Raw genomic sequence first — 24,512 nt, forward strand, 5'->3', positions numbered from 1 at the left:
TTGAGCACCTTTGTCTTCTCTCAAAAAAACACACAAAAAACCCAACACTTTATAGACTTTTCTTAGTTATCATGCTTCTCCTGTGTTTCCCATGCCTTTCGCCATGTTTTCATCAGTTTATGTTAGGATTTGGGACTGCATGTGTTCTATTGTCTTGTGTGTCTTTTCCTTTTTTAGTGCAGGCGGTCATGGTTGTGATCATCAGGGTTTTCCTGATGCACCTGCAGAGCATCAGGCATCATTTGCTAGGCTATTTAAGGAGTAGTGTGACAGCTCTTGGGGGTTGGATTATTGTCTCACTCTCAAGTGGTAACAGGCCAACCATCTTTTATGTACTACTTTGATTAGCAGGACATTCATGGAGCTCCTTCGGTTTTCAGGCAGGTTGTGATGCTCACTGTCCAGCCATTCTAAGCCTGAAGTTATCTGGGCATCAACCTGCCTACCTTTCCATTTTACCTCAGTTCATTTCTTCTGGGCCTCAGGCTACCCGCTCACCTGCACTACCACCGGTCCACGTGGTCCCCACTAAAATCTCCAGCCTTATGTATCCCACCTCGTTCCTAGACTGTAAATTCGTGGCTCCTGCTTTATCTGAGTTTTGTATTTTTCTGTTTTTTGCAAAGTGGTCAGCATTAAAGCTTCCTTTTTGAGTTCACTTAATGTTTAATGAGTCCTTCATTTACGTCCCACTTTGCCTGCCACACAGAGAAGGACATCATTCACTGTCCAAAAACAGCTCTGTGTTGACTTAGCAGAAAAATGGCAACCTGTTCAGAGTGCAGCCTGAAACACTTAGGTCTGAGATAATTAAGTGCTAGAAAACAGTAAATATAGGAAAGGGAAAGACCTAATAGTATTGTAGTTATCACTACGGTGAAAAGAGGTGCTCAGCTGTCAACTGATCACCAGCTGGTGATGAGTTGGATCAGGTGATGGGGGAAGAATGCCTGGCAGAAGCCCCATCCGTGTGATCTTTAACTCCAGACTCTGGCAGAGCTTAGACAACATCCTGGGGGAAGGGAACAGGAGATTGACAGATGGATTGGTGCTGTGGCTCAATTTACTGGTCATTCTACCCTCATTTATGGTTGGTTTACGGGTGAGGTGTTCCGGGCACCTCCCACTGGGAGGAGACCAGGACAAGCTTGAGAGATTACGTCACTCGGCTGAGAACGCCTTGGTATTTCCCAGGACAACCTGGAGGAGGTGGCCAGGGAGAGTAAGGTCTGGGCTTCTCTGCTTAGGCTGCTGCCCATGTGTCCCAGTCCCGGATAAGTGGAAGAAAATGGATGGATGGAAAGTCACAGTAAAATAACAAAGAAATAAAAACAGATATCCAAAACAGAACCTGGCACAGGAGTCACAACTTCACATGACAGAAAATCCTAAACACAAACTTCAAAAATTCCAAACATTTATTTGACATGAAAACCATTAAAAAAGCTACTAGCATACTTTGTGTGGTTATGTATTTTTTTTTCATGTTTCTTAAAATATATTAAATATTTCAAAGTGATAAACTATGGGTCTCACACTGCCCCACACAATCACATTGTCTACAGGATATTTAGCGAGTTGACATCTAATATATCTCACCTCTGATCTAAATCATGATGTTCTTCTGTTTTTTTTTCTCAGCTACTAAGTTTAACACTACAGATGTCATTGATCATGTGATCTAGTTTTCCATGTACTGTGTAGCTTCTGATTGGCCAGTAAAATCTAATCTTCACTCTTAAAAGTGAAGAGTCGCCGTTCTTTTATTCAGTACGACTGTTTGGAACAATGGCATCTGCACACATTGTCTTCTACCTGATGTGTTTCTTCTTGGGTGTAATTGGTAAGTTTGTGTTTAACCACAGTCTAATTCTTTTAAGGTCTTTTTTCTCAGCTGCCATGTTCCACAATGTGTATTTGCTTTGTCTTTCATTTCACCACAGCTCAGAAGAACAACCTGCATTTATCCTCCTCTGTTCATGAAGAAGCACGTTTTATATCAGCTAAATCTGGAGACAGAGTGACTTTACATTGTTACTATGAACATAATGTTGCTGCAATTTTTTACTGGTACAAACAAACTTTAGGAGAGAAACCAAAACTCATTTCTACCTTCTATAAGTCAGAAACCAACTTTGTAAAATTTCATGGTCCATTCAACAATACTACACGCTTCAGACTAGATAATGGAAATGGAAAAAAACACTTGATTATCTCAGACTTAAGTGTTTCAGACTCAGCAACTTACTACTGTATACGTTCCTATTTCTACACATCAACATTCTTAGAGACCATTATTGTCAGTGTCAATGATTCAGATTTAAACGTACAAGCTTTAGTTCATCAGTCAGCATCTGAGACCATCCAGCCAGGAGGCTCTGTAAGTCTGCACTGTATGGTTCACACTATGCTGAGCTGTGATGGAGAACACAGTGTTTACTGGTTCAAAGACTCTGAAGACTCTCAGCCAGGACTCATTTACACCCATGGAGTCAGGAATGGTCATTGTGAGAGGAAAGACAACAAAAGTACACACACCTGTGTCTATAACTTGAGAATGGAGAGCCTGAATGTGTCTCACACTGGGATCTACTACTGTGCTGTCGCCCTATGTGGACACATACTGTTTGGAAACGGGACCAAGCTGGACTTTGGGGGTAAGTCACTTTTCCAGCAGAGGTGACTCACATGGTATTATAAATAGGAGCAGATCATATTTGATGAACTGAAGATGAAAAGCTAAAAAGCTCTGTCATTTCTAGGATTTACAATTCGGCGAGATTCTGCTGCCCTGATGTATTTCTTAAGCGCAGCTTTAACACTCACCACCATCATCAGCGTCTCATCAACTTTTTTAGTGTATAAGATGAAAAAGAGGAACAACTGCCAATCCAGAGGTTAGAATCTGTTTTCATATTTTACTGTTGTGTTTAAAAATAGTGGCATTGAAGTTTAAATCATTTGCTTTTTTTCTCAGCAGACTCAAACGCAAATGATTCTGTAAATTTAGAGGTGAGTTTTAAAGTGTGGAAGTTCTTGTGTTTTTAGGAAATTAGATTTCTTGTTGAATTGTTATTTTGATTCTTTTGGTATCCAGAGCACCCAAGAGGACAACCTTCATTATGCTGCTTTGAGAAAAATTAGGACGAAAGAAGCAAGAAGACAGAGAAGCAACACAGAGGATACATGTGTGTACTCCAGTATAAAGTAAACATAGTAGAAAAAATTACATTTAGTATTACCTTTCTGCTGTAGTGATGATTTTGGCATCTTCTCTTTGGTCTGAAAGAAAAATGATTTAACTGCTAGCATCATTTCATCACTTGCATATTTTTATATATTTTATTTATTGTTTACTCTATTTAATTTGTAAAATATGTGTACACACACACACACACACACACACACACACACACACGTAGAAAAATATTTAGTATACACATCCAGAAACGCATATACTATTATATATTGTACATATATTTATTAGTTTCAGCTGTAGCCATTCTTGTATTTTGCTTGTTTACATTATTGTATTTTGCACAACTCTGTTGCTTGTGAAGCTCGCACACAAGAATTTCACTCACATGTGCTGTACCAATGTACTTGCACATGTGATGTGACAATAAAAGTGATTTGATTTGATTTGATTTGCTCACCTGCACTACCACCGGTCCACGTGGTCCCCACTAAAATCTCCAGCCTTATGTATCCCACCTCGTTCCTAGACTGTAAATTCGTGGCTCCTGCTTTATCTGAGTTTTGTATTTTTCTGTTTTTTGCAAAGTGGTCAGCATTAAAGCTTCCTTTTTGAGTTCACTTAATGTTTAATGAGTCCTTCATTTACGTCCCACTTTGCCTGCCACACAGAGAAGGACATCATTCACTGTCCAAAAACAGCTCTGTGTTGACTTAGCGGAAAAATGGCAACCTGTTCAGAGTGCAGCCTGAAACACTTAGGTCTGAGATAATTAAGTGCTAGAAAACAGTAAATATAGGAAAGGGAAAGACCTAATAGTATTGTAGTTATCACTACGGTGAAAAGAGGTGCTCAGCTGTCAACTGATCACCAGCTGGTGATGAGTTGGATCAGGTGATGGGGGAAGAATGCCTGGCAGAAGCCCCATCCGTGTGATCTTTAACTCCAGACTCTGGCAGAGCTTAGACAACATCCTGGGGGAAGGGAACAGGAGATTGACAGATGGATTGCGTGTTATTTCTCATCTGTTCAACATTCCAATCTACATTATTTATAGAGCAATTTAAAACAAAATTGTTTACCAAAGTGCTTTACAGCAAAAAACAGAGACAAAAGTTAAAAACAATACATTAAACAGACAAATAAATGAACATAATTAACAATAAAATAAATACATAAATGAAAAAAGACGATAAAAATAAATCAGTATATTAAATATTAAAACATGAGTAAAATAGACAAATTGTACAAAAAATAAAATTAACAAAATAAAAAGATTACGAGTGACCAAAAACAGACTAAAACTGACTACAAGCTGACTCTGGCACTACTGCTAAAAAGCCTTGAAAACAATGTGTGTTTTTAAAAGTGATTTGAAGATTTCAAGTGTTGGGGCCAGCCTAATATGGAGGGGCAGCTTATTCCATAATTTGCGGGCCACAAAAGCTCGGTACCCTCGTTGTTTCAGTCGCAACATGGGGACAGCAAGGAGTGACTGGTCAGTTGTGAAGTGTACAGGTGTAGAAGGTCTGACAACAAAAAATAATATTTTAAAATGAATTCTAAAATCGACAGGCAACCAGTGTAAGAACAGCAAGAACAGGGGTAATGTGCTCATGTTTGCGTGTCCCTGTCAGCAGGCGAACAGCAGCATTCTGGACCAGTCGCTACCGTGATAGTGAGGATGACTAAAATTTCCCAAGTGAGACAAAGAAACTTCTGTGAGACAGGTATGACTTTATTCACTCCCAGGTAGTGTCTCTAATTCCAACATGATGTTCTAGGTGAGAAATTAAAATGTTGTTATCTACTGTATCAAAAGCTGCTGTGAGACCCAAAAGCAGAAGTAAGACGGAATTCCCAGAGTCAGCAGTTAGTAAAATATCATTAAAAACTCTCAAAAGCGCAGACTCTGCTGTGAAGTGCTTTAAAACCTGATTGAAATACCTCAAAAATGCTTTGACTGTTTTAAAAAGCCTGCAGCTGTGAAGACACAATGTTTCTAAACTTTAGAAACAAAAGGAAGCTTTGAAATAGGTCTGAAATTACAGAACAAAGAGGCATCCAGGCCAGGGCATTTCGGCAGAGGCTCGACCACTGCCTGTTTAAATGTTACAGGTTCATTTCCAGTTAATATTTATAGCCCTGTCTTCCCTTTGTTCTTTGTCTCTCTGGCTGTATATCTCCATCTCTCTCAGGATCTGTCACGGATTGCCGAGGCAAGCCGTGTGGGATTGTAGGAAAGGACCAAAAAGGCAGCAGCTCTGGTGCAGGTGAGTGTTTATTTACAGTGGTGGGTAAGTACAAACAGCGGTGGCGACAAAACATGAAACTGGAGACCTAAACTGGGTAAACTAAGAAGACAAACCAGAATGAGGATGCAGGGAGGTCCGGAGAAATACATACGGGAAGACGCAGGGAGACCAAGGGGAAACAACACAGACGAACCAGTGATTACCAAGACAGAAAATACAACTTAAATACACTCAGAGAACACAGGGAGATTACACACAGGTGGGAGACACAGCTGGGAGTGATTAACATGACGAGACCAGGGAGGCAAACTGAAAACACTCACATAAGACGCAGACCTTCACAATAAAACAGGAACACACGGGGGGGAACAGGGTAAACACCAATTTGAGAACAGAACCAAAATCGCGAAGAGAAAACACAAAACGCTGGGTCAAAAGGACCCAGGATCATGACAGTACCCCCCTCAAAGGCTGGCCCCAGACAGCCCAACAAGAAACAAAACAGCCAGAAAAAACAGAAAACAACCCGACCAGGGCGGGCGGCGGGGGCCCAGGAAGGAGGGCCCGAAGCAAAACAAAACCGGAGCACCAGAAGGCAAAAAGACAAAAACAAAAAACGAGTCCAAAACCAAAAGAAACGAAGCACACCAGAACACAGGAAAAAAAAACAGAGTTCAAAACAGAAGAGCTCAGGGGGCCGACAGCACAGGAGTCCAAAACAGTTCAGGGGGCCGGCCGGAGGCCGACAGCACAGGAGTCCAAAACAGTTCAGGGGGCCGGCCGGAGGCCGACAGCACAGGAGTCCAAACAGTTCGGGGGGCCGGCCGTGCGGACGGCAACGGCGGCCACTCAGGCGACGGCGGTCCGGGGGCCGGCCGTGCGGAAGGCAACGGCGGCCACTCAGGCGACGGCGGTCCGGGGGCCGGCCGTGCGGAAGGCAACGGCGGCCACTCAGGCGACGGCGGTCCGGGGGCCGGCCGTGCGGAAGGCAACGGCGGCCACTCAGGCGACGGCGATCCGGACCAGGCGAGGCTGCAGAGGCCGGACCGGGCGAAGCACAGGCAGAGGCCGGACCGGGCGAAGCTGAAGACACGGACGAAGCTGGACCAGACAAGGGTGAAGACATGGACGAAGCTGGACCAGACAAGGATGACGAAGCTGGACCATGCGAGGATGATGAAGCTGCAACAGGAGGCTGGACGGGCTCCTCGGACCCTCCAGCCGACGAGGCATGAGGCTGGTGTGGTTCTCCGGAACCACCAGCTGACGAGGAAGGCTGCTGGACGGGCACCTCGGGCCCCCCAGCTGAAACAGGAAACAGAGGCCGGAGCGGTCCGTCAGACCCTCCAGCGGAGACACGAGACGAAGGCCGGAGCGGTCCCTCGGACCCTCCAGCAGAAGTGATCACTAAGCCAGCAGTCATGGAGTCCTCTGGCAAACACGAAGGCAACTGGCAATGCACTGAGCACGGGCTCTGCACAGGCAATGCTGATATGGCGCAGTTCTCATGTAGCTGCTTAGACTTCAGGGGTCCAGAATCAGCTGGGGACTGAGACCTAGCCTCTGGGGAAGCCCTGGAGCGGCAAACTGTGCCAATGGCGGCTGAACCATGAAAAGCACCTTGAGGTGAAATTAAACTTTCTCCCTGCACGGAGTGAATGAGTGAAGCCGATGATACTGGAGCTACTGGGGCCTGCGCTACTGGAGCTACTGGGGCCTGCGCTACTGGAGCTACTGGGGCCTGCGCTACTGGAGCTACTGGGGCCTGCGCTACTGGAGCTACTGGGGCCTGCGCTACTGGAGCTACTGGGGCCTGCGCTACTGGAGCTACTGGGGCCTGCGCTACAGGCGGCTCTGGAAACTGAGCTGAGAGAGGCTGCGGGGGAGCTAACTGAGCTGAGAGAGGCTGCGGGGGAGCTAACTGAGCTGAGAGAGGCTGCGGGGGAGCTAACTGAGCTGAGAGAGGCTGCGGGGGAGCTAACTGAGCTGAGAGAGGCTGCGGGGGAGCTAACTGAGCTGAGAGAGGCTGCGGGGGAGCTAACTGAGCTGAGAGAGGCTGCGGGGGAGCTAACTGAGCTGCGAGAGGCTGCGGGGGAGCTAACTGAGCTGCCGGTAGCTGCACAGGCGATAAGCAGCTCGCGTTGACATCCGCCACACAAAACACAGCCCCTGAATGAACAGTCACAGAGTCTGGAACCGACACAGAGTCCTCACTCACCACAGCCAGCGAATTAGAAGTCCGAACGTCCGGCTGTGGGGTGGCGCGCCCGCGGCGCGATCGGCGTTTCTTCCCCGCAGATGGCTCCGATGGGCCGGGCAAGACCACATCCGGCGAGTCGGGCAGCGAGGCAGGAGTGGCTGAGAGAAGGTGGGGTGTGAGCCGGAGAAAAGCCTGCATGGTCGGAGGAAGCGAAGTTAGAAGCCATGGCAGGCCGGAAAAGAGCCGTTGTAGCCGACTTTCCACGGCGCGGCGAAGCTCCTCTGGAGGGTTTTCAAGCCACAGCCCGAGGAGAATCTCCACGTTATATGTAACGTCGTCCCGGAGCTCCTCGGACGGATTTACTGCTGCAGGGTCCATGGTGGCTGGTTCGTACTGTCACGGATTGCCGAGGCAAGCCGTGTGGGATTGTAGGAAAGGACCAAAAAGGCAGCAGCTCTGGTGCAGGTGAGTGTTTATTTACAGTGGTGGGTAAGTACAAACAGCGGTGGCGACAAAACATGAAACTGGAGACCTAAACTGGGTAAACTAAGAAGACAAACCAGAATGAGGATGCAGGGAGGTCCGGAGAAATACATACGGGGAGACCAAGGGGAAACAACACAGACGAACCAGCGATTACCAAGACAGAAAATACAACTTAAATACACTCAGAGAACACAGGGAGATTACACACAGGTGGGAGACACAGCTGGGAGTGATTAACATGACGAGACCAGGGAGGCAAACTGAAAACACTCACATAAGATGCAGACCTTCACAATAAAACAGGAACACACGGGGGGGAACAGGGTAAACACCAATTAGAGAACAGAACCAAAATCGCGAAGAGAAAACACAAAACGCTGGGTCAAAAGGACCCAGGATCATGACAGGATCTTTAAAATGATTTTTGGATTTCAGGGTTTTTTTTCTATTTTGTAATTCTGTTTGCAACCTAATAAAAGATTATCTTTATGCCTGCCTTCAGTCCTACACTTGCATCACTAATTCTTCAAACTGTGCCACGTTTGGCATCAAACACGTGAAGGGCAAATACACTGTTTTGTTAAAGTACTTGAAACGTGGAAACATAAAACTGTACTCAAATGGCCTCCGCAGTCACCAGATTCCAGTCCCATAGAGCATCTTTGGGATGTGGTGGAATGGGAGATTCACACTGGGGATGTGCAGATGCCAAATGTGCAGCAGATGATATCATATCAGTATGGACCAACATGTCTGAGCAAGGTTTTCAACACCTTGTTGAATCGATGTTTTGAAGAATTAAGGCAGCACAAAATAAATTTTTGTTTTGTTTTGCCGCAAATCTGTGTTGGATACTGATATACAGAATTAAAAGAATAAAAGAAGGGATATTGTCATGAACCAGAGTCTGCACAGAGGCGGGACCCAAAAGCAAACTCAGTACACTGGTTGCAAACTATATACAATATTTAATTACAGAGGAGATCGGGCAAAAATATGAGGAAACACAGGGATAACGCAGGAGCCGGAGGAACTGGGAAAAGCTTATGGGGGAGGCTGTTCTAAGATGACGTGATCGGCATGAGGACAGGCATGACACATGATACTCAGAAGGTACCCAGGAAAGATCAGGTGGCTGTGAGATCTGTGGGAAGGAGAACCCTGTGTTTATGGGAACAGCTGATCTTAGTGCGGTTAGCGAGACAAAAAAAAGACTCCAGCTAGCAATCGTTTTCCTGGCCCAGTCAATGTGTGGGTTGTGCTTTTGTAACCAAGGGAACCCAATGATGAGCGGAGTGTCAGGGGAGGTGAATGTGAAAAAGGAAATGGTTTTGTTGTGATTGTCGGACGTAATTAATGTTGCTAATGAGGTCTGGTCTGCCTCTGTCTTTCTTAATTCTTTCTTAATTCTCATATATCAAGCTTCAAATGGAATAAAAGGCAGACAATGATATCTAAAAGTGCCTTACAGTTACCCCAAATAAAGACCGGCATATCACTTCCAAACTTAGTATATCTTCTGTGTGATGTAATACAGTTTAAGGTTGTAAACGATCTTCATGGGTCCATGGAGAGGTTATCACAAATCCACATAGATGGATCTACAGTCAAACTGCTTCATATATTTTGGCTCTCCAAAAGTACCTATGTTTTAGAAATGCATTTTTGAGTCTTTTTATGAAATATTTGTACAAATAATATCTCCATCTTCATACTCTTCAAGATCTTAGTGTGAAGGGGGGTCCCATTAGATATCTCTCTTAGTGAGGATGATGTAAACACAACTGCTTAATTTTCTCTGCTGGCTGGAAGACTCTGTGTTTCTAAGTAAAGAACATTTTCCCTGCTACATTTGGCCAATTTGGATTAGAGTCATATTCATATTATGTGTCATATTCATCTTGAATCTCCTTATAACTGTAAAAACATAATTTTGTATTTAAAAAGACATGCTGTGTCACTTCTGCTTGGCCAATCAGGAACAGTCTTCTGTAAGAAGAGTGAAGAAAGGTTTGAGATTCTTTTCATTCAGCACGATTATTTCAAGAAGATGACATCTGGGAAGCTTGTCATCCATCTCTCATGTTTATTCTTGGGGGAAATAGGTGAGTTTGATTTTGAAAGTTTTAATACATTTTCATGCTTTCAGGATTCCATAACCTGCATTCTTTTATTTCACTTCAGCTCAGACAAACAACCTGAATACCTCTTCTTCTGTTACTCAAGAAAGACGTTTCATATCAGTTAAAACTGGGGACAGCATGACTTTGCATTGTTACAGTAAAGGTGATGGAGCTCCACGGTTTTACTGGTATAAGCAAACTTTGGGAGAGAAACCAAGACTCATGTCTACCTTCTATGTATATGAAAACAATCCCACATTTTATGATACATTCAAGAGTGATCCACGCTTCAACCTGGATAATCAAACTGGTCAAAACAACTTAATAATCTCAGACTTCTGACTCAGGAAGGTACTACTGTATATGTTCTTATTTGTACACATCAACATTTTCAGAGAGCATTACTGTTGCTGTTAAACATTCAGACTTGAACATCAAGGCTGTGGTCCAACAATCAGCTTCTGATACCATCCAGCCAGGAAGCTCCGTGACTCTGAACTGTACAGTATACACTGGGACTTGTGATGGAGAACACAGTGTTTACTGGTTCAAAGACTCTGAAGAATCTCATCCAGGACTCATTTACACCCATGGTGGCAGGAATGATCAGTGTGGGAGGAAAGCCAACAGAAGAACACACACCTGTGTCTCTAACTTGACAATCACCAGCCTGAATGTGTCTCATGCTGGGATTTACTACTGCGCTTTTGACTCATGTGGACACATACAGGGAGTGCAGAATTATTAGGCAAATGAGTATTTTGTCCACATCATCCTCTTCATGCATGTTGTCCTACTCCAAGCTGTATAGGCTCGAAAGCCTACTACCAATTAAGCATATTAGGTGATGTGCATCTCTGTAATGAGAAGGGGTGTGGTCTAATGACATCAACACCCTATATCAGGTGTGCATAATTATTAGGCAACGTCCTTTCCTTTGGCAAAATGGGTCAAAAGAAGGACTTGACAGGCTCAAAAAAGTCAAAAATAGTGAGATATCTTGCAGAGGGATGCAGCAGTCTCAAAACTGCAAAGCTTCTGAAGCGTGATCATCGAACAATCAAGCGTTTCATTCAAAATAGTCAACAGGGTCGCAAGAAGCGTGTGGAAAAACCAAGGCACAAAATAACTGCCCATGAACTGAGAAAAGTCAAGCGTGCAGCTGCCAAGATGCCACTTGCCACCAGTTTGGCCATATTTCAGAGCTGCAACATCACTGGAGTGCCCAAAAGCACAAGGTGTGCAATACTCAGAGACATGGCCAAGGTAAGAAAGGCTGAAAGACGACCACCACTGAACAAGACACGCAAGCTGAAACGTCAAGACTGGGCCAAGAAATATCTCAAGACTGGTTTTTCTAAGGTTTTATGGACTGATGAAATGAGAGTGAGTCTTGATGGGCCAGATGGATGAGCCCGTGGCTGGATTGGTAAAGGGCAGAGAGCTCCAGTCCGACTCAGACGCCAGCAAGGTGGAGGTGGAGTACTGGTTTGGGCTGGTATCATCAAAGATGAGCTTGTGGGGCCTTTTCGGGTTGAGGATGGAGTCAAGCTCAACCCCCAGTCCTACTGCCAGTTTCTGGAAGACACCTTCTTCAAGCAGTGGTACAGGAAGAAGTCTGCATCCTTCAAGAAAAACATGATTTTCATGCAGGACAATGCTCCATCACACGCGTCCAAGTACTCCACAGCGTGGCTGGCAAGAAAGGGTATAAAAGAAGAAAAACTAATGACATGGCCACCTTGTTCACCTGATCTCATTGTTCTTGACAATGACAATAAATAAATAAATACTAAATACTAAATCTGAACCCCACTGAGAACCTGTGGTCCATCATCAAATGTGAGATTTACAAGGAGGGAAAACAGTACACCTCTCTGAACAGTGTCTGGGAGGCTGTGGTTGCTGCTGCACGCAATGTTGATGGTGAACAGATCAAAACACTGACAGAATCCATGGATGGCAGGCTTTTGAGTGTCCTTGCAAAGAAAGGTGGCTATATTGGTCGCTGATTTGTTTTTGTTTTGTTTTTGAATGTCAGAAATGTATATTTGTGAATGTGGAGATGTTATATTGGTTTCACTGGTAAAAATAAATAATTGAAATGGGTATATATTTGTTTTTTTTTAAGTTGCCTAATAATTATGCACAGTAATAGTCACCTGCACACACAGATATCCCCCTAAAATAGCTAAAACTAAAAACAAACTAAAAACTACTTCCAAAAACATTCAGCTTTGATATTAATGAGTTTTTTGGGTTCATTGAGAACATGGTTGTTGTTCAATAATAAAATTATTCCTCAAAAATACAACTTGCCTAATAATTCTGCACTCCCTGTACTGTTTGGAGAAGGAACCATGCTGGTGTTTGGGGGTAAGTAACAGTATAGAACCCAAATCAGTCACTGATATTATACCATCAAACTTAAAAGAAAACATAAAATAAAGAGAAGTCTATGTTCAGGATGCCTTGTTCTTTACAGATGAGGCAAAATCTCTTGTCTTGGTGTACGTCTTGAGTGGAGCATTGACTTTTACCTCCACCCTGGTTGTTTTACTGGCTTTTCTTTTCTACAAGATGAGCAAAAGAAACCACTTCAAATCACGTACTGGAAAAAAGTGCTGCATTTGACAGTTTTTATTCACTGATTTGGACTTTTAAGTGAGACTGCTGTTTTTGTATTTTACATTCAGGCCATCAACAAGCAAGACTTTCTATTCCTTCTGTACAGGTATGTTCCCTCTGTGTAGCATACATTGCAATTAAAATAACAATCAATAAAATTTCTGTACACAGCACTTTTAATGTTTATTTTATTTACTTTGTTTTTTCATTTCAGATTTTAGCCACAATTTTTTGTGACAAAAACGTGATCACATTTTGATCTGCATCTCAAATTTGTTTGCATCTCAAATTTTTTCCATGAGTACCTACTGAGATCGCCTCGACATGACTTGTTTTTCATTACAACCAAGTACCATCTAATGTGCACAGAAGGTCGTTATAGCTACGTGCCCAAAGGTACCACAACGTCACTTGTATGTGACACGAACGCTACAACAAAGGTGGGTGTTGTCATGATCTGCAGCTGCAGATTGTGTGAAGCAGAGAGAGGACCAAGGTGCAATAACACAAGAGAACAGGAACTAGTTTTAACCAAAGACGTGCCGTTTATTAGGTTGAATGTAAAAGTACAAATCAGACAACCCAACTAATAACTAATCGAAACTGGGAAACACAAAGGAATAGAGACACAGGGGGAGAAGAACAGATGACCTGACAAGGAACAACAAGGAAACCCACACAATATATACACAAAAGGGTGATTAGGGAGAGTGGAGGCACATGGGAGCACAGGAGGGACAAATAACGAGACAGGGGAAGCAAAACTGAATGCACTGAATACTGAATACAGGGCGAGACACTGTCAAAATAAAACAGGAAGTAGCACGAACACAGAGACTCAAAAACACACAAGCTTGACACCCAGATGGGGATACATGAACATGGAACATGTGGGGGGTCGGGGGGGGGGGTCGGGACACAGGACACCAACACAAAGATGGGGATGAGACAAAGGCAAAAAGCAGCCTAGCTAACAAAAACCCATAAACCAGAGTGCAAATAAACTCAGAGACATAACAAGAACTAAACTGAAGACTAAATAAAACTGAACTTAAACCTATATAATCTTCCTCAAACCTAGAATCATAAATATGAAAAAATAGACTCAAAATGCTTCATCAAAGACGCAGCACCGTGACATCTGTCACGGTGATTTTATACCTGCTGCTTAATCTGTGGTACCTGGTATCAGGTATTATCGTCTAATGGAAAATCCTAAAAACCGTGTGGAGCTGTGCTGAGCTGATTGAAGCAGGTACTAATGGCAGTCTAAAGAGCTTGGATAGAAAGCAACTGGACTTCTTTAAGTTTCATGAAGACATTTCACCTCTCATCCAACAGGCTTCTTTGGTTGTAAAACCAAATGGGGGAGTGTTCCAGGTACTTAAACCCTAGTGGGGGTTGTCACATGAGCCAAGGTGTGAAAAAAGATGTGGATCATTATCACCATAGGTCTTGGGTGAAACCATTGTGAGACTTTGCATCACCCTATCATGTGACCCATTGAGGTCACCGGACAAAAGATATGAGTGGGGGTTTAGATACCTGGGACAGGATCTCAAGACTAAATTGTAGGTGGCGAACAGTTGGTGTCGTAAACCACCCCCTCTGTTCAATGATGGTTGCTTTATGTGGTGCTTTACTTCTGAGCAAACTAAAAGTAACATAGTGTATGCTGTGCAGTGCAGCGAGGAGTGCTCAGACCTCTACATTGGCGAAACTAAACAGTCACTCCATAAACACATAAACACAGGGCACCTCGTAGAATAGCCAGCTCTTGTGACGACATCCAGTAATAGTAGAAGTGAGACATTTTTAACCCTTTAAAACTGGTCGGAGTGGCACGCTCTGTTTTGCATAACTATTTTTAAATCCCTGTAGAACCGGAACCACGTAAGTGAGCGCAATAATCTTTTTTGCACATGAAACCGGAGGAGTTGTACTTACATCTTATGCCATCAGCTTGTCCTAAGTCAGGGTTTCTTTCCACATATGGCTTGGCAAAAACAACATTAAAAGCATTTTGCTCGTGGAGTCCTTTGGTGCTGCAGAGAGGCACCATCCAGGTACAGAGGGAGAAAATGTGGAGCTGTTGGCGACATGCAGCACTGTTGCTGAATTTTGGAAAGCAAATTACGTCCAGGCTTTGGTCTTTGTGTTGATGTTTAAACAATGGAAAATCCCTGCATCCTTAAAACTACAGAATCCTATATGTTCAAATTTACATTAATAAATATGGTGTATCTGAAGTAAGTACTGAAATAAAAACATGCTACAATAAATAGCTGTAAGAGATTAGCTTGGAATAATATGTGTCCCTGATGTTTAAAAAAAAGCCACCTCCTCTGTTTGCCTGTGGTACATACGGTTCCTCCTCTTCCTCCTCTTTCTAGGGTTTCTGTTGCCTGAGGTATTCACTGAGCACGCGGTCAGTTGCGGCCATCTTCCTGATGTATTCGTGGATGTAAACTGTCTCATCCTGGACTGTGGTGCTGACTCTCACCAGTCCCCGGCCTCCTTCCTTCCAGTTAGCATACACCCTCAGGGCACTGGACTTGGGGTGAAACCTTCCATGCATGATCAGGAGCTTCCTGGTCTTGGTGTCAGTGGCTTCCATCTCCTCCTTTGGCCAGCTTATTATCCCAGCAGGGTACCTGATCACGGGCAGGGCGTAGGTGTTTATAGCTCGGATCTTGTTCTTACCGTTCAGCTGACTCCTCAGGACTTGCCTAACCCTCTGCAGGTACTCAGTGGTTGCAGCTTGCATATCATTCTCGTCATGGTTCCCATTGGCTGTGGGATCTGCAGGTACTTGTAGCTGTCCTCGATATCTGCAATGTTGCCTTCTGGTAGTTCGATCTCCTCAGCTTTGACTACCTTCCCTCTCTTTGTTATTATCCAACTATACTTCTTCAGTCCGAATGATATTCCGATGTATATCCTGCTGGTGTGGATCAGTGAATCAATGTCTCATTCGCTCTTGGCATACAGCTTGATGACATCAAGCTGTATGCAGGAGGTGGCTGACAGCTGCTCCATTCCGTAGTCTGTATCTGTAGCCAGTTCTCGCTGAGGGTTTTCAGACCTATATAATTTATGCTGCACTTGAGGAGCTCTAGCATGCACTGAAGATTTATATATGCAAGTAGATATTAGATTTAATGTGAGAGTCTGACAGTATAGAAACTCATCCTTGAATGAGATTGGCCAAATTTAAATCAGGTATGTTTTTTGTCTTTATTGTTTAAATAATAAAGTAATAAATAAATACATAAATTAATACATAATTACAATATTTACTTTCAGTGTGTTCCTTTTCATTAGCACATGTATGCAGAGATGAATATTTATTGACTTTAAATCAACAAAGAAACTGGTTGATTTATTTCTTTAAACCAACATCAGATTCTTCGTTGTTGCTTACCTGGCATTCAGTTGAAATCCACAGGTATAGCATCGCTAGCAAAGTGACTGACTGTAAGATATGTATATATGTCAAGAGATTACATTTTATATAGCTCTCACCATGCAATATTTCTGAGACACTGAGCTCAACACTATAGGTAGCAGGTGACATGTGATCAAGTTTCCTTAACAGGACATACCATGTCACTTCTGCTTGGCCAATCAGACTCACTCTTCTCTCTTAAAAGAGGGTCAATACTCTTTACAATGAGCAGAACGATATGAGCACAATGACATCTGCACAGTTTGCCTTCTATTTGACATGTTTGTGCTTAGGGAAAATGGGTAAGTTTTTTTTGTGTTTTTGTGTGTGTTTGTGTTTGTGCGTGTATGTGTGTTTTATAAAATGCAGTTTGAATCTTTTAAAATGAATGACGATGATTTCATGAGACCATAATTGTGTTTACTTTGTCTTTCATTTCACTTCAGCTCTGACGAAAGACCTCAAATTCTCTTTTTCTGTTCATCAAGAAAGACGTTTCATAACATCTAACAGAGGGGACAGCGTGACTTTGACTTGTTTCTATGAAGGAGATGTTGCTGCGAGGTTTTACTGGTACAAGCTGACATTGGGACAGAAACCAAAGCTCATTTCTACTCTTTACAAGTTTGACACCAACGCCACCTTTAGTGATGAATTCAAGAGTGATCCACGATTTACAGTTGATGCTGAAAAAGGAAAAATCTACTTAAAAATAACAAATCTCGACATTTCAGACTCTGCTACTTACTATTGTGCAAGTAGCTATTCATTTAAGTTTAAATTTGGAGAGGGCAGTATCATCAACATAAGAGGTTCAGAGTTGGATATCCCAACTTTAGTGCAGCAGTCAGCTTCTGAGACCATCCAACCAGGAGGCTCTGTGACTCTGAACTGTACAGTACACACTGGGACCTGTGATGAAGAACACAGTGTTTACTGGTTCAGAGACTCTGAAGAGTCTTTCCCAAGAATCATTTACACCCATGGAGGCAGGAATGATCAGTGTGAGAGGAAACTCAACACACAGACACACACATGTGTCTACAACCTACCAATGAAGAGCCTGAATACGGCTCATGCTGGGACCTACTACTGTGCTGTCGCCTCATGTGGACACATACTGTTTGGAAACAGGACCAAGCTGGACTTTAAGGGTGAGTAACTCGGATGGCTTATATTATAATATTTCATAGGAGCTAGCTGGAAGATATATAATGTTTGCTGGTGTCTTAATGTCCACAGATGATGGGAATGCTGTGTACTTCTTCAGTGGAGCTTTGGCATTCAGCACACTTCTAAATGTTTTAATGGCTTTCTTATTGTATATGGCCCACAAAAGAAACTGCACCAAGCACCAATGCCCAGGTACTGCAACTGCTATTGTTATTGTCAACATCTAGTCAACCAACATAGCATAATAGTAAGAACACTTTATCATTTTCTTTTCAGAGTCTCATTCAAGAATTTCCCCGCCTTCAACAAATGCAGAGGTAAATTTTGGTGTTGACTTTTGCACACTATCATTGTAAAACATTATTAGCCTGTTTTAAGTTGTATATTGTTATTTTGCAATTATATGTTATTATTAGGTCAAGCAAAATGAAGAAAACCTCCATTATGCAGCTTTAAGGCACCACAAGGCTGACAGACCAAGAAGACAGAGAAACAACAGCAAGGCTGAATGTGTCTACTCAAGTATAAAGCAGTAGAAATCAGTGTGTGTTTTTGTGTATTATAGTTATCTTGGTAGTTTTTATACTTAGTATATTTCTTCAAAGCCTTTAAATGCTAAAGAATAAGACACTGACACGATATAAGCATTGCAGTTTTGTAACTTCATGTTTAGTTTTTTCACCAAATAAAACACTTTTTACTGTGTGTGCTGGAATTCAACCTTTGAAGCATTTGTATGAGATGGTATCTGTTGGAAGTTGTTGCTTTCTTGAGTGTTTTATCTTTCTATAACACAATACTTTTACAGTGACAATAAATTCGGACAAATAATGAGCAGACCTTTTACTTTTTTAATACAAAAAAACGAATCAGTTTCTCTACTGTTTCTACAGACTAACCATAAAGAATAACCAATTCTATCACTTATTTCAAACAGGTCATATCTTGTCACTAAGTACAAGTATTGGTTCCTAACCTAACAGTTTCCTGTTCAAAACCTCCTTATAACTGCTGCTTACAACTACTTTACTAAGAAAATGGATGGAATTACAATCCACTACAGCAATGACATCAGGATGCCACTGATTTTAGCCAAAATCTGTACAATTTGGCATTAGCTGAAAAAAACAAAAAAAACAATGAGAAATGAGTGGGGAAGGAAACAATTGGCGTAAATAAATGAATTCAGGCACATCCTCATTTGTCAAACTGCCATATGCACACAAGAAAAGATTCATGCATCTGTGTGCGCACACACACACAGACACACACACACATTGAGTTCCCTGGCAATTACTATGTACCCAGTAGACCCTTTCTTCCATTTATCTGAACAACATCCATTTCTTGTAGCTTTAGTGTATGTTTACTTGAGGCCTTGCCCACACGTCACTGTGTGGCAGCTGCAGTGCAGTCCTTACCTTTAAATCTAACCTGTCTTCTTCCTCTATTGTTCTGTCTTTATTATCTTTCTCTATCTCTGAGTGAAGTTGGCTCTCTTTATTTTCTTTCCCTCTGAAATACAGCAGCTGGACCTTAACTAGCAACATACTATGCGACAAACTGCACACAGTTTTGGTGTTTTCTGATATTTGTTGACATGAAAGAAGCTTTTCATCTGACATTACCTGCATGTTGGTCTGGGCTGGTTCTAGACAGGCATATATGAGGGGGCAGACAGAAATGTAAAGGGGGCACATAGAGGCAATCCAGGCAGGTAAGGGGTGGGGATTGGGTGAGGTGCTCTGGATAACTGTTTTTGTCATGTAATTGGGTTGCACTTTGTCAGGCCTCTACCCTAAGACATGACAGACTTCCCACATACCAGACAGGTGTGGCCCGGATCTGGTGTCAAGCAGGCACTACTGGCTGACTTCTGGCATGGTAAGTAGTATGTCATCCAGATAGGAGCCAGGCCTGGTGTTGATGGCACTGCATGCCATATCTGGCCCGATTGTGGTTTGGTTTATGTGGCCCAGGCTTATAGAAAACAGGTCTGGGTCGATTCTGGCATCAAGCTGGCAATTATGGCACTGTTTATGTTCCTATTTTAGTTAGAAGATCTAAATGCCATGTTGAAATACTATACTGCTATGATAGCCAACTTACAAATGCAGTTTTGACAGGTTTGAGTGTACACTTTATCCAAAACCTAGTGAGGGTTTACTCATGTTTACCACTAGGTGGCTGTAGCTCAGGAGGTAGAGCAGGTCACCTACTGATCGGAAGGTTGGTGGGTCGATCCCTGGCTCCTCCAGTCTGTGTGTCAAGAGCGTGAACGTATTTAAGAAGCACTGAGTTTAGAGATAGTGTGTGTGACTCGGTGAATGTGCCATGTTGTATAAAGCATTTTGAGTAATCTGGGAGAATAGAAGCGCGCTATATAAGAATCAGTCCATTCACTGTCTGAACAAACATGTTTCTTTTACTCTATTATGTTCCGGCACATGTTGTTATTACATGGCTCGATTAAGGTACATACGCCTGGAAACGGCAAATCACGTCAGACTAAAAGACCGGAATCCAAGTTCCCCAACAGGATTGCTCAGCATCGTCATTGTGAGAAAAAATTAAAATAAAGGAAGTTACATTTAGGAACGTCACTGTATCTTAAACATAAAAATATAATGCTACTTTGCTTTCTTACATCTTCAGTGAAAGTAATCAACTTAAACCATCATGCAACATCGTTTGCAATAACGCTGTTATGAAATTAAACCCAGCAAATAAAATTGTAGAAACATAAATACCTGCTTGTTGCGGTTTCAGGGAGCTCAAATTAACATAGACACATTAAGAGCACCACATTGCCTGCTGTAGCGTTCTTCACAGCTGCACTTCATCTCAGAGGTAGGTTAATAAATTGAATTGAACACACGAACACAGTGTACAGTCGAGTCTTAATAGCTTACTTACAACTGTGCTCGTCAGGCACTCTTTTTGGCTGCATTAGTTATTATTTTTACATGCTTCCATCTCCCACTCGGTGACAACTTGTACTTTTCCACTCACTCAACACTGAACACAGTGAACAGAAAAATGTGTTTAATTCCTAAACAGTTCACGCAAACCCTGACTGAAGTTTAACCCTTTAAAGCCGGTCGGAGCGGGCACGCTCCGTTTTGTGTAACTATTTTAAAATCCTGGTAGAACTGCAACCACGTAAGCTAGCGCAATAATTTTTTTTGCATATGAAACCGGAGGAGCTGTACTTACATCTTATGCAATCAGCTTTTCCTAGGTCACGGTTTCCTTCCACATATAGCTTTGCAAAAATTGTATTAAAAGTACTTGCAGTAACAAAAACATAATATTACAGAAACACGCTTTGCTGATCCGATTAGCTGTTCATAACACTTCCTATGTTGGAATAGATGTCAGCGAGAACTATCGCATATCCGCTATTACCTGCCCGAAACCGGACGTTATGTCATTTTCGCGGAAATGTAGTTTTTTACCTTCAGGATCCTATAAGCCTGTACTGGTGTTTTTAAAAGTTATGTTTGAATTTATGACTTTGTTTTTGTTTCTGGGATCCTTAGAACTCAAATTGCACTGCTGGAAATAGTTTATTTTGTTGCACATGCTGTTTTGTTTTTGCAAATTTGCATTATAATAGTTGTTTTACGTTTTCCTGCAGTATGTAAAAATTGGTGTATTTTAAAAATAAAACTATAAAAACTATTTTGTGCAACTTTTTTGTATTTACAGTTTTGAGGGATAAAGCTCTTAGATTTCTTATAACCTCTTATAACTAGAAATATATGTTAAAAAAACCAAAACGATTTTCAAGTTTTTTGTAGTTTATTGTCTTTTTTTGCAATTTATGTAATTACTATGCACTTAATGCAATACATATTATTAAAATTCGGGCTATAATGGTTGTATTGATGTATAGCAACTTGAAATACTCCCAAAAATGGCACTACAGCATGTAAAAAATACAATATAAGCTCTCGTGGACTTGGTTCTATGGTACGTCTTAAAGGATTAATTTAAAATTCAGAGGCAAAAGTACAAAACAATTGTATTCGTCCAAAGAAGTTCTTACTATGAAAACAGACAATAATGAACATTATATTTCACGTTTACTAAAAGTGTGCTGCAAAATAAACAGGTTATAATGTAATAGCCGTCTTTTACCATCATTTATGTTGTTTCCTAACAGTCCAGACACTGAGCTTAAGATATATGTGTCAGCCGACACGTGATCAAGCTCCCTAAATAGGACATGCTGTGTCATTTGTGGTTGGCCAGTCAAACACAGTCTTCTTTGAAAAGCAAAGACAGGTTCAAGAATCTTTTCATTCAGCACCAGAGTCTGAACACGATGACATCTGCGCAGTTTGTCTTCTATCTGACGTGTTTGTTCTTGGGGGAAACAGGTGAGTTTTTTAAAACTGCAGTATGCAGCGTTTACCGTTCTTCCATGTGTCTCAAATGTTCATTTACGTTCTTTCATTTTATTTCAGCTCACACAAATGACCTCAAATTCTCCTTGTCTGTTCATCAACAAAGACATTTTGTATCAACTAATACTGGGGACGATGTGACTCTGCGCTGTTTCTATGAAGGTAACGATGTGGCAAGGCTTTACTGGTATAAGTTACATTTGGGAAAGGAGTCAAAGCTTCTTTGTACTGTCAACACAGTGGACAATCAAGCCATGTTTCATGATGAATTGAAGAGTGATCCACGGTTCACTGTGAATTTTGAAAAAGGAAAGATTGACTTAAAGATAAGCGATCTGCAAATTTCAGACTCCGCTACTTACTATTGTGCAAGCAGCTATGGGTACAGGTTTGCATTTGCAGAAGGTACTGTCATTGATGTAAAAGGTTCAGGGTCGAACATCCCAACTTTAGTGCAGCAGTCAGTATCTGAGACCATCCAACCAGGAGGCTCTGTGACTCTGAACTGTACAGTACACACTGGGACCTGTGATGAAGAACACAGTGTTTACTGGTTCAGAGACTCTGAAGATTCTCTCCCAAGAATCATTTACACCCATGGAGGCAGGAATGATCAGTGTGATAGGAAACCCAACACACAGACACACACCTGTGTCTACAACCTGCCAATGCAGAGCCTGAATACGACTCATGCTGGGACCTACTACTGTGCTGTGGCCTCATGTGGACACATACTGTTTGGAAACGGGACCAAGCTGAAGTTAGAAGGTGAGTCACATTCAAAAATATATTCAATTCCATTCTCAGCTCATTCCTATAACACAGCTGAAGATTCTGCATGTTCTTCTTCTCTTTCAATTTGCAGATGAGGTGGGATTTCTTTACTTGGTGCATGTCCTGAATGGAATTGTTGCATTCACTTGTGTCCTTAGTTTGTGTTTGATGTCCACATTGTTTGTAATGACCAAAAAGAAAAGCATCCACTTCACAGGTAAGTGTTGTTGTAAAGTTGATTCATGCATTGAATGTCATGTGCTAAAAAGATTTTCTTCTTTTTTTCAGAGTCTCATGGAAGCTTTTCAGAGGTAACTAAAGAAATGAAGATTCTGTTCTGTTTTGGTTCAGCAATTTTTATCCTTCAAAGAAGCACATTTGTGATTTACTTGTTGCCCTTTACTAGGATCACCAGAACATTTTAGGGGAGAACAAAACAAACAGATCAAGAAGACAGCGGGATGATACCTGGAGTGAATGCATCTACTTTACTGTAAAGCAGAAGAGCTGAAAATGTTTCATCTTTGTTTTAAAACGCTGTGATATACAGAGACAAAGTACAGAATTCCTTTATCTATAGTTTTGGTTTTATGATTTCACCTAAACGTGCTAACTATAGAGATGTTCTTTCCAATAAATCTACTGAAGAAGCTTTTTAAAAACAAACATGCAAGTGCTTTTCCAGTTTATACCCATCCCAGGTATTCTGGTACTGTTTTATAGACAGAAAAAAATGAACACAAATAATGTTATTCACTGGCAAACAACTACTTACTTTAAATATTAAGCATGGCACACTGTCAAACGACATAGAGCTGTTAGGATCATTCTTTGTTTCAGTGTCAAAAGCTGAAGCTTGATCGTTTTTTGTGAGGTTTTGCAGATTTTAAGAACTATCTCCATGTGACCCATCATACCTGTGTAGTCATTCATCAACATTAAATTGAAATAAAAATAATAATTACGGGATAACAAAGATCAGCCTTCACACTTTAAATGTTTTAATGAAGTTGATGATCCATGATTTGACTTTTCCATAATGTAATGAGCAACTGTGATATCAGGCTGTAAGAACAGTCATATTTTTAACAGTACTGGAGAGTAAAATTTTACCTCCAATTCTTTGCATCAGCTGTCAATGAAAGCCTCTTGTTCCAGTATATCATAAAAATAAAGGACTGTAAAGAGTACACCGCTGCTGTCTTTTTAGTTCTCCTGATAATGACATGTTTATAATGAGCCCGAGCTTTCCAACCTGTTTATTTAAATTGTTTTTGTGCATCACAACATCACCCTGAACAGGAAAGAGACGGGTGGGGTTTGGTCATCATGTGCTCTTCAGATTGAAAGATGTTGTAGGACAGATTTAGTCTGGGGATCCATGGTTCATGAGTGTTTATGGAGTATATTTGCTGATCTGCCTTGGGGTGCCGCTCTATGGGCTCAAATTGTGGTCATAAATATTTTGTACTTGTAAATCAAATGCGTAGTTGTGAACTGAGTTTTGTAACCATGTAAACTGAAAGTGTTATGTTTGTGCATCTACATACATCCTGTTTGTATGTCTTCTTTGTGTGTGTGTTTGCAAAAAATATTTACACAAGTTACAAATTATTTTTGTTAAGGTCTGGTTACAGATGCATAGCAAAAAACTATGTGTAAAACTCCACACTCTAGTTCCCTGGCTGTGTGTGACTTCCAACTTGCAAGTAGTGATGTGTCGGTCACGAACAAAACAGCCCTAGAGCTGGGTCTTTGAACTGAATGATGTGAGCCGACTCGTGGGTTTTTTTTTTTCTTTCTCTCACCCTCTCTCT

At 41.8% G+C, this 24,512-nt stretch overlaps 3 protein-coding genes, 1 long non-coding RNA gene and 1 pseudogene across 4 annotated transcripts; all 5 read left to right on the forward strand.

Moving 5' to 3' along the window:
- Positions 1-1,812: 1,812 nt before the first annotated feature.
- Positions 1,813-2,902, forward strand: LOC146715245 (uncharacterized). The gene is made up of 3 exons (XM_085440977.1): positions 1,813-1,843; positions 1,944-2,657; positions 2,763-2,902. Exons 1-3 carry the CDS (start codon positions 1,819-1,821, stop codon positions 2,900-2,902), a joined length of 879 nt encoding a protein of 292 aa, XP_085297103.1. The 5' UTR covers positions 1,813-1,818.
- Positions 2,903-10,187: 7,285 nt separating this feature from the next.
- Positions 10,188-12,894, forward strand: LOC146715246 (uncharacterized; annotated as a pseudogene).
- A 3,740-nt stretch (positions 12,895-16,634) lies between these two features.
- Positions 16,635-17,498, forward strand: LOC146715247 (immunoglobulin kappa light chain-like). Its single transcript, XM_085440987.1, has 2 exons — positions 16,635-16,638; positions 16,783-17,498. Exons 1-2 carry the CDS (start codon positions 16,635-16,637, stop codon positions 17,496-17,498), a joined length of 720 nt encoding a protein of 239 aa, XP_085297113.1.
- Positions 17,499-17,583: 85 nt separating this feature from the next.
- On the forward strand, positions 17,584-18,186 carry LOC146715248 (uncharacterized). The gene is made up of 3 exons (XR_014919340.1): positions 17,584-17,701; positions 17,786-17,826; positions 17,926-18,186. It is a non-coding gene; the product is annotated as an uncharacterized LOC146715248 (long non-coding RNA).
- A 3,647-nt stretch (positions 18,187-21,833) lies between these two features.
- LOC146715249 (uncharacterized) lies at positions 21,834-23,870 on the forward strand. Its single transcript, XM_085452810.1, has 5 exons — positions 21,834-21,894; positions 21,982-22,689; positions 22,787-22,912; positions 22,984-23,006; positions 23,102-23,870. The coding sequence occupies exons 1-5, from the start codon at positions 21,840-21,842 to the stop codon at positions 23,204-23,206; spliced, it is 1,017 nt and encodes a 338-aa protein (XP_085308936.1). The 5' UTR covers positions 21,834-21,839; the 3' UTR covers positions 23,207-23,870.
- The last annotated feature ends 642 nt before the right edge of the window (positions 23,871-24,512 follow it).

Source organism: Copadichromis virginalis, linkage group LG3, assembly GCF_057382275.1.
Source record: "Copadichromis virginalis isolate Kocher_CV1m ecotype Utaka linkage group LG3, C_Virginalis_male_GT1.1, whole genome shotgun sequence".
NCBI lineage: Eukaryota > Metazoa > Chordata > Actinopteri > Cichliformes > Cichlidae > Copadichromis > Copadichromis virginalis.